The sequence below is a fragment of the Vigna umbellata genome, chromosome 8 (assembly GCF_029865625.1).
Source record: "Vigna umbellata cultivar VRB3 chromosome 8, Vumbellata_1.0, whole genome shotgun sequence".
NCBI lineage: Eukaryota > Viridiplantae > Streptophyta > Magnoliopsida > Fabales > Fabaceae > Vigna > Vigna umbellata.
The window spans coordinates 44,079,894-44,090,338 of NC_142172.1; the positions used below are offsets into that span (position 1 = coordinate 44,079,894).

Consider the following 10,445-nt stretch of genomic DNA (forward strand, 5'->3'; position numbering starts at 1 on the left):
GAAATTCATAAAATGTCTTCTGGAATTAGTTTTATGAAATATATGTACAAAATATATGTTTCAAAAAGAGCTTTGTGAACACATTAAATTATCTCTTATTAATATAATTTTATATATATATATATATATATATATATATATATATATATATATATATATATATATATATATTAACATTTGTCATGGTCATCATAAGCATACCAATAATAATGTTTTTTTTCACGACTATTTCAATAATTTGGAATTTAATTTTAATTTTCATATTATAAAAAAGAAGATTGAAGAAAAAATAAAATTAAAAAAGTGAAATTTTTATTTTAAATAAAGTAAATCGAGTTCACCTGATGAGCAAAATTAAATAGTCCATTTTAACAATTTTAGATGTTATAAACTATAATAAATTAATACCAAGTAATAAGTATATGATATAAATTAGTTATGAAGTATAGATATTGATACAATGTATAAATAAGAATAAAAGATTACTCATTTCCTAGCAATAAACTAATGGAAAATTTACATAATGATCTAGTGTAGTGCATGAGTCTATGTAATAACATTTTTGTTACTAGTTGTTCATCTTAACGATGACAAGAGGAATAAAATAGGATCCAACCATATAAGAAATTGATATCGCTCTTTATCCAAAACCTTAAAGTAATGTTTTAATGGATCTTTCACCTTATATAGTATTTTACTTTCTCATTTTTATCTAATGTGGGATTTAAACTCATACTTGAATTTATAATATAATGCATGTAACACTATTGATTTGTCACCACTGCACTTTTATTCATCATGTATAACTTCTTAGTTTCATTTGTTATTTGAGAATATTATCTAATTTATGATGATTTTTTTCCAAACAATTCATCACAGCAAAATTACATAAAAATTATATAAATATGATTTTAGTTCAACTTACATGAAAAAATATACAACTTTTAATAAAATATTCTTAAAAAGTATTTAACTTTGTCATTTATATCTATGAAACTTATATTCATATTTGGATTATTTATAGTAATTAATATATGATTTTAAAAGATTACCTAAAGTCGTGTTAAATATCTAAGAAAAACTTTGTTTTGGGAGGTAAATCGACCCTAAAATGATAATGATTAAATTTTTATTTCATGATATTCTTTCTTCTTGACTAGTGTAATAGCTTGTTGTTGTTTCATTTCGTACAAATCCATTATCCTCCATCTTGGTCCCCTTCGACTTCAACTAGTGGGGTTTGTGTCATTATTGTCAAAAGAAAAAAAGAGGTGCAACAAATATCACAATGTTTGACCTTTGATACTTCCCAATCGTTAAATTGAAAAGGGAGTTTTAGATTTACTCTACCAAAGCTATCTTACTTGCTTGTTATAATGTAAAGGCATACAGTGCATGTCTACAACTATGGGTTGATAAGACGCTGATATACAATGCACCTTTGTATTTTACATGTTTAGGTATCAAGATAATATTTACTAAGTTGAAATCATTTCAATTTATTGCTCTCAATGTTAACCACGGTGAATTTCAAAAAAATGTGTTTCCTAGGTCATTGGAATAAGATCAATCCAATTTGTTTTACACTGAGAATGAATGGAAAAAATCATTTATACGAAAAACATCAATGTTTTAACTTGGCCAAGAGGAGTAAGGTAGCTTAAAATAATGTGACGTGCCTTTATTTCTAGAGAAGGTAATAATAAATTGGTGTTGATATATTGACACTCAAAGTCACTTTACAATTATAACTTTTTAATTAAAAAAATGTTGTGGTACTTTCTATTTAATGAGAACCCATTGCATGTATTTTTACTATTAAAAAAATGTATCACACTAGTTGTCAAGTGGTACCTACTCTTGTCGACATATACTTTTCAATGCTGATAATATTTGAACTATTTTATTTCTTAATTAATAGAGAATGATTCATTCTTGCAAAACGAGATGTTTCCGAAAATATTTTATATTAATCAGTCTTGAGAAAATAATTTTGTTCGCCTTTTCTTTGGATACGTTCTCCGTTTTTTTTTTCCTCCTTCGTGTTAAACTCATCGAACTATTTTATATCTTCTAGACAAAAAGTAAATTTCTCTCTCTTTTTTCTTCTTTCTACTTTATCCTTAAATTACCTTATTATTATTTGTACGTATGACCCGGACAACCATACATGACATTTCACACCAAGCGAGCTGGACGTCTTTAGAGAGGAAACAACTAAGTAATGAATGAATGTGGCAGAATTAATAAGCAAGATCGGACGGACGGAAGCATAGACGTTCGACCTTAGTCGATAAACACATTTTTATACAAAGATTAAGGTAAATGATAATTAGAGTCCAGATTAAGGTTTCACTAATTTCAAATGCATTTCAAGAACTATAAATATAGATCAAAGTAAGAGGTAGATGATCACATTTACTACGCATTTATTACCATTATTGCGAACTCACATATGGACAATTTAGAGACTTAAGCATCCGAGAACTTTTGACAGGCTGGAACGAAGGCAAGGACTCCAAAAGCAGTGATAAGACGACATCCCAAAAGAAATTGTGCAAGTGTTTTAAATGACTCGACCTCGTACTCGAAATATTATTTTTTATCTTTTTTGTTAAAGTTGAAACTTTTAACTTATATTAAAATTAACAAGAAATTGCTACCAATGCGCCGTTGAGATGTCTTAGTTCTTATAAGAATTTTAAGAGTTTCAAAATATGAAAAATATGAAAGATATGTTGTATGAAAGAATTTGCTATTTTATTATATTCATATAATTTATTTAGAATAAAATATAACAAAATATTAAATATTTACATTATCTCAATTTTTATTTTTAGATCTAAATAATAACTAAATATTGTAGTACTAACTTTATACACGGTTCAGATTAGAGGAAGGGAGAGTTGAACCTCACTGACCCTAGGATCCAGACCACCTATCAATTGATTTCTTTACAAGTATTCTTAAAGTACTTGGTAATATAATTCTTAAATCAATGGTTTGAAATTTGAAATTTCTAGAGTGCATGTTCCCTCATCATTTTTGGGACATTGGTGGTCCTAAGAAATGTATAATTTACGAACAAATTTAAATTTATACGCATCGGTAATTTTTTGTTTGCCAAATAATGTCGTAAAATAACTGAGTTATGACATGGAGATAACGTCCCAAGCATATTCAACTAAAAAAACCACGAATATTTGCTTGTGAAGTTCTCTATTAAGTATGAGAACAATTTCTTATGAATCTCAATTTGATCTCTGTTTTCAAATTATCGTTTCATATACAGTCTATCAATTTGACAAGAGGATACGTTTGATTGTTTTCAACCATATGTCAAGTATAGACTGCGGAAAACACATAATATATTACAAAGATGTGGACGTTAATTTTGAACTCTTTGATTTACCACGTAACTTGAAAAAGAAACTTTCCAAATTTTGGTTGTTTTCTTTTTTAGTCTAGCAAAAGCCTTCAGTCTTAATCAATTACTTTATTATCTGCTGTAATTGGATTAGGATCAATCCAATTAGGCTTATCTAAGGTCCCAAAGTAATTAGTATTTGATGAAAAAGCTATGCATGCTTGGTTTATTTTTTCCTCCGCTTTTCGGCAACAAGATAAGAAAAGAAAATCCATTTCGATCAACAGATTCATGCATAAGAAAAAAGAAGAATAAGAAAACTGTCGGCCTTTTATATAAAATTGTACATTGGTGCGTCTTGTCCTTCCTGTTTTTCTGCAATATGAAGTGTATATTTTACGAGTCACAACATGATACAGAAAACACTTTGATGCAGAACACAACATAGTGGTCATCTGTTTGTGAATTCTCAAATTTTCTTTCTACATGTATTTTATTTATCTCGCTAAGCACATGCTTGAATTTATTAGTTTTTAAAAGGTATTTAGTTACATTGTTTAGTGATGGTGAGAAGTGGAAAACAGTGGGGTTACTTGTATATTTTTGAAGTTTTGGCAGCATAATAACTTGAACACACGAGGACAGCGGTTCATCATAGCTCCCCCATAACCCCCAACCAAGGATGATTTATTTGAATGCATGGTTGGCCAGCATGAGCAACAGTATCTTATCTTACGCCCCCTCCTTGTCCTCATTAATGTCTATGTGTGGAAACATCATGCTGATGCCAACCTTACATCAACAGAAAAACAGCCAATAAACCTCATGGACCCGCAAAGTGGATCATACGAGGGAGAAATACTTGAGTATACTTCTTTTGAAGTAAGAGAAGTCTCTTATTTTTCATATCCACCATCTTATTTAATCTGTTATAAAAATAATGTTTATAAAAAAAATGTTTTACGGTGCATAACAAATATCTTGCTCCAGGACAAACTGAGAATCTCTCTTGCAAGATGAGATATCCAATTGCACATCAAGGGGTGGCTAAATTTTGTTTGTAATGGTGGGGTTGAAAATAAATTTATTAGTCTGGAGGGTTGCTTTGATGGTGACAGTGATGATTAGTACTTATGGTAAGGCACGCGTAGTTCTCTTCCATAGCTTTTTGAAACAACAAAGAGAATAAATATGATTGTTACCACTGCACGCTGCCTTCTCTTTCTGTCTTCCTCTACAAACCCAAGAATTTTGCACACATTTCAGAAGGAAAAAGAATTACCAGAATTTTCGGTAATTGTCACTCCCACAATCATCACCTTTTACCCTTTTCTAATATACCAGTAGCAGTAGTACATGACAATACGCAACAAAACAATCTCCAATGTCTCAACTAGCAATAACATCATTAAATATAATTGTGCATGCCATGTATGATGTATATATGTACTCCGGAGAAATTCCTTAGCTTAGCTGCCCATAAAGTTCACAAGAAAGTGTTTATGGTTGTACCATTATTCGATGTGTGTCACACTAATTATGTAAGTCATTAACGTTTCTTACTGTGTTACTTCTTTCAGTGTTATATTTTGAATCATAAAGAACAAAGGCTTTCTGTTATTACTGTTATTAGCATGCACATGCTACAGTGTGCGAGTAAGTGTAAGAAAGATATTGGCCTGACTATGATATCAAATCAACTTCAGAAATCCCCCGAAGCTTATTTGTATTCTACTTTACGAAACCCCATGAGGATATTGCGCTTTTCATGTATTGAGCACATCCACTTTGCTAGATTTCTTGGTTTTTACATTCCCAACCGGAATCATTGTCCCTTTTGATTTCGCTACCATCTTCACCTCCTTATATTCACCTCCCATTCTCCTATCCTATCTACAACACTTCTCTAGCTATCTTTTCTCTTTAGCTCTCTTTCCAATACATCCTTCAATACCTCTAAGCTTCTGAGTTGCAAGCTATCATGGGCGAGATAGCTTTACCAAATGGCATTAGCAATGGCAGTATTAATGGAGTCAATGGACAAAGCCATTCTCTGAATGGTTACAGGAAGAGTTGTTGGTATGAAGAAGAGATCGAAGAGGACTTACGATGGTGTTTTGCTCTCAATAGGTACATACTTATCCCCACCTTTTATTTTTGTCCTTAAGCAACTCATAGTAGAACATCCGACAAAATAGCTTCTTATAATACATTAATTACTATTTTGCTTAAGCGTTCAATATGGGAGTTTTGGCTCCACGGGATCGTGCATATTGAAGTTCTGCATATACTTCTTGGAACAATTAAAACAAAATACTGTCTCGTCCGTTTTATGCTTTTCATTTTGAAGTCTCTATTTTCTCACAGAAATAGTTTTGACTGCTCTTTTGGCCTTTTTCATGTTCATTTTAGTTTAGTTATTTCTTTTTGCTAATGATGATTTAAGAAGATTCATAAAAAGCAATAAAGCCACAAAACAAGAACGTAAAAGAAGGAAGAGCTTTTTTATTCGGGTTTGATTTGAGTGAGACAAAAATACAGTACAAGTTGTCTGCTACTAATGTCTGGAGTTTTCTTGGCTGTGCATATCAGACATTTTTATGATTCCAGCTTCTCATGCTAGGAAAAAAGTAAAGGGATTCTAAAAGTCATAAGCTCTTTTTGCCCGTGGCCATGAAAAAGGCAGACAACGCACAAATGAAAATAAGTTAACTTTTTCATAGTTCGGCACTAATGTTACACATCAGAGTTTCGTTTTGTTATGTGGCTGCATTTTTTTCTGTCTTTATTTTTTACAGAGAAAAAACTTCGTAAAATAGTTTGACGTGTCATTCATGTGTTATAATTATTGGTTTATCTTTGGTGCGATTGCAGTATATTGCACACAGGAGCTAGCCAGTACCAAGACATTGCTTTGTTGGACACGAAACCCTTTGGAAAGGTTCACAAGCTTATACAACATAAAGTTTACCTTTATTGATCAAGAACCTAAGTTAAACTAGCCTCTTATTATATGTGCCACTTTCTTGTGCCCTTTTGCAGGCTTTGGTAATTGATGGAAAACTTCAGAGTGCAGAGACAGATGAATTTATCTACCATGAATGTCTTGTTCATCCCGCTCTGCTTCACAATCCTAAGTACCTTTTTTGCACTCTAACAATTTAATATATGCAGAGATAGACACGATTTTTATTTATTTCTTTACTTTTTGTATCCCATGGTTTAGCCCAAAGAATGTTTTTATTATGGGAGGAGGAGAAGGTTCTACTGCAAGAGAATTGCTGAGGCACAAGACCATAGACAAAGTTGTAATGTGTGACATAGATGAGGTAAAATCTCTTTGGTATAAAGCCAGCTCTTCATTGTATATTTATATATCATGGAGCTAATTATTCACTGGTTAAAACTGATGTGCTTGCTGGAGCAGGAGGTGGTAAATTTCTGCAAATCGTACTTAGTTGTGAACAAGGAAGCATTCCGCGATCAAAGACTTGAGGTCGTCATCAATGATGCCAGGTTTGATAATCTAATAGTGAACTGTGATTGCTGTGTCTTTGTTAAATATATACTTATATTTTCCTCTAAGTCGAAGCTATTGTGTATCATGTTACAGAGCTGAGCTAGAAACGAGAAATGAGAGCTATGATGTGATAATTGGCGACTTGGCAGACCCAATTGATGGAGGTCCTTGTTATAAACTCTACACTAAATCCTTTTACGAGTTAATTGTCAAGCCTAGACTGAAGCAAGGTGGCATATTTGTGACACAGGTACACATGAGACACTATATATGTGTCAATACCTATAAACAAAAGAAACATAGTTCATTAACCTTTTGTGTGTTAAATTTTTGTACTTGTTCAGGCAGGACCTGCTGGAATATTTAGTCACACAGAAGTGTTCTCATGTATCTACAACACCTTGAGGAAAGTGTTCAAGTGTAAGTGACAAGAATAGATTTATTTTTCTAAACATATTTTCCCAGTTTTATATAATGCTCTTTTCGCATCAGTTGCATGAAATTAAGCTTATTTCCTTTTATCTGCAGATGTTGTGCCTTATTCAGCTCACATTCCATCCTATGCTGATATTTGGGGATGGGTCATGGTAAATATTGCTTATAATTCATTTCAAGTTGTTTTTAGCTCTTTGTTATCTATGTTAAGAGATGTAAAAAGAAAAGGTTCACAGTATAAGGTTGTTCAACTATTGGATAGAACATCATAAGAAATGTAACTTAAGACAGATTTCGAATACAACAGTTTAGAAACTTAAGGTGCCATGGCATGGACATTATTGCTAAGATCTTGTGTTTGGAATGTAACAGGCTTCAGATTCTCCATTAGACCTGAATGCAGAAGAGCTAGACCTGAGAATGAGACAAAGGATTAAGGGGGAAAACAGATATCTTGATGGGAAAACATTCACATCTGCCTCAACTTTGAGCAAAACTGTTCGCAAGTCGTAAGTGGAAAATTTAGTTCAATAGTTGCATTCCATTCTCTTGCAATTCCAATTGTTTCCCTGTGAAGTGTTCTTGACACACAAGTTGACACTATTGACAGGCTGGACAATGAAACTCATGTATACACAGAGGAAAATGCTAGGTTCATATATGGCCATGGCAAGCAAGCATAAGGAAGCTGGAGAAGTAACATCAAATAGTGACGCTAAAAGAGACAACAGAACGCAAGTGAAAAAGGCTTTGAAGACTTTATTTCATGTTATGCATTTTCCTTTGTTTTTATTTTTATTACTTTTGGTGTGTAGTTCACCTGAAAAGGCTTACATGATATATGGAATGGGCTACAAACGGGTCCTATTTTGTGCTTCTTTATGAGTTTGCCTATATATTCTCAATCTGATCACTTAGTCAAGTGCTTAAACCAAAAACATCATCACCTTTCTACCTCTGTTTGTTTAATACTATTATCATCTTATAATGTTAATCATATATATTCTCTTTAGCCACTTTTTATTTTTACTTTTTCTATTAAGTTTATCTAGCCATTGCCTTTTATATTTCAGATAAGCTATATTCATATTCTTAAAATTTATCAAAATTCGCTTTATATTTACTTTGACTTGTATGTTTTTTACACTAAAATTCAATAAAAATCAATCTCTCCACGTTGTATTAAAGAAAATGATGATCGTTTGAGATGAAACTACCAAATGTTGTCAAATATTTGTAAAGAAAAAAAAAATACTAACAATGAAGATATTCTATTTATTCAACCTGTTATGTTATACCATATAATTATTGTTATTTATTTTTGAAGTTACAATTTGACAAATAAAACATTACAAATTGAATTAGAACAGACACCTGGTGTTTAATAAAAGCTACGAAAATTGAATATTCAGCCTCTTTTAGTACTCATTTAGCTAATTGTTTATAGTAGTAGCTTCTATTGTGCAACCAGTAACTTAAAAAAAAAAGTAATTTATTTTTGAAAGGAAAGGCTGAAGTGAAGTAAAAAATGATGATGGAATTAACATTAAAAACAGGTTGCTTGTTCTGTTTCCCAGTTATAAGGCAGCCTGAAGCATGTATGATTGCAAAAGTGTGGCTTTGGCATAAGGTTATTCCTTTTCATAATAATTTCTCTGTTAGGTTTTTTTATTCCAGTAATAAAGTAGATATTCGATTTTACATGCATGTCTACCAAACAGCTGATATATAATAAATTATTGCCATAATTTAGATACACCTTTCTTTATTTCTTTCTTGATCCATGAAGCTATATCAGCCTTTCCCAATGTAGTCCACTTGGGCTTATTTCAGTATGGCATTTTGTAGAGAGTTGCTCTTTCTACCATCATCAACCGCTCCCTCCACTATCTCATACTTAATCTGTTATTTTATAGAATGGATACCAACATCCGTTTCACCTTCAACGAATGTTGACATCCGTTTACAATTTCATATTTTAGTTTATTATTTTTATTTAAAAAAAAAAACTTCAACGGATGTACCACATCCGTTTAATAGATTTTTAAAAAGTATTTTATTTATTATTTAAATAATAATATATAAATTAAATTAATAATTATTATTTTATTAAATAAAATAAAATTAATTTATAAATAATTAAGTAATAATTTTAAAAAAATTAAATAATATTTATATATTAATTTAAAATATAATAAATTAAAAAACTAAAAATTAAAAAACAAAAAAAAGAAACTCAACGAATGTGACACTGTTGAAGAATTCTTTTCTTCAACGGATATTGACATCTGTTGAAAAAAAGAGGTGGAGTATAGAATGTTTTAAAATATAAAGGATAGTTTTAGAATTTAAAAAAAATGTGGTGGTGTAGGGAGTAATCCTCCATTTTGTATCCTAATAAAAAGGTTAATTTTGTAGGGGTTTCACCTTAAACCTCCAATCCCTTCGGCTGCACCTCCAAAATTTTATATAATTCCCAAATTACCCCTGTTTAAAACTATTTAATATTTGAAAAAATGAAAAAAGAAATAGTCAAAAATTCCTTTGAAGACAGTGTACAAGTGCAAACGTCTAAACACACATGTTTCTTTAAATAAATTAAAATAAGTTATATAATTTATTTTATAACAAAATTAAAAATTAATAAAATAAATTAAACATTTAAAATTAAATTATAAAATCAAAAAATAATCTAATAAAATTAAAAATAAAAACACCAAAAAAATAATAAATTTAATAATATTTTGATGTGAATTTTAAATAAATTTATATTTTTAATAAATTTAAAATATTCATACAAATTATCTATTTAAACATTAAAAATAATATAATTAAATATTTTTAATTAATCTTTTAGATTGAAAATAAACAAACTTTTAAATTTTAAAATAATATAATAAAATATTTTTAAAAAAAACTATGCAAAACAGAAATTTAATATGCGAGAAATTTAAAAAACATGTAATGTAATGTAACGAATCGTTAAATAATACAATATAACAAAACAGTAAATAATATGTAAAAAAATATTTTACAAGCAAGGAACGGCTTTGGAAAAAAACAAATAACATCGAAATCCGAAATTTCTCTGTATTTCCATATTTGATATATACATTTTCATAC

At 30.2% G+C, this 10,445-nt stretch overlaps 1 protein-coding gene across 1 annotated transcript; it reads left to right on the plus strand.

Annotated features, from left to right (window-relative positions):
• Nucleotides 1-4,566: 4,566 nt before the first annotated feature.
• Nucleotides 4,567-8,198, plus strand: LOC124846692 (thermospermine synthase ACL5-like). Its single transcript, XM_047324010.2, has 11 exons — nucleotides 4,567-4,660; nucleotides 4,948-5,497; nucleotides 6,242-6,308; nucleotides 6,410-6,504; nucleotides 6,594-6,696; nucleotides 6,795-6,883; nucleotides 6,981-7,137; nucleotides 7,232-7,307; nucleotides 7,416-7,474; nucleotides 7,695-7,831; nucleotides 7,933-8,198. Exons 2-11 carry the CDS (start codon nucleotides 5,349-5,351, stop codon nucleotides 8,003-8,005), a joined length of 1,005 nt encoding a protein of 334 aa, XP_047179966.1. The 5' UTR covers nucleotides 4,567-4,660; nucleotides 4,948-5,348; the 3' UTR covers nucleotides 8,006-8,198.
• The last annotated feature ends 2,247 nt before the right edge of the window (nucleotides 8,199-10,445 follow it).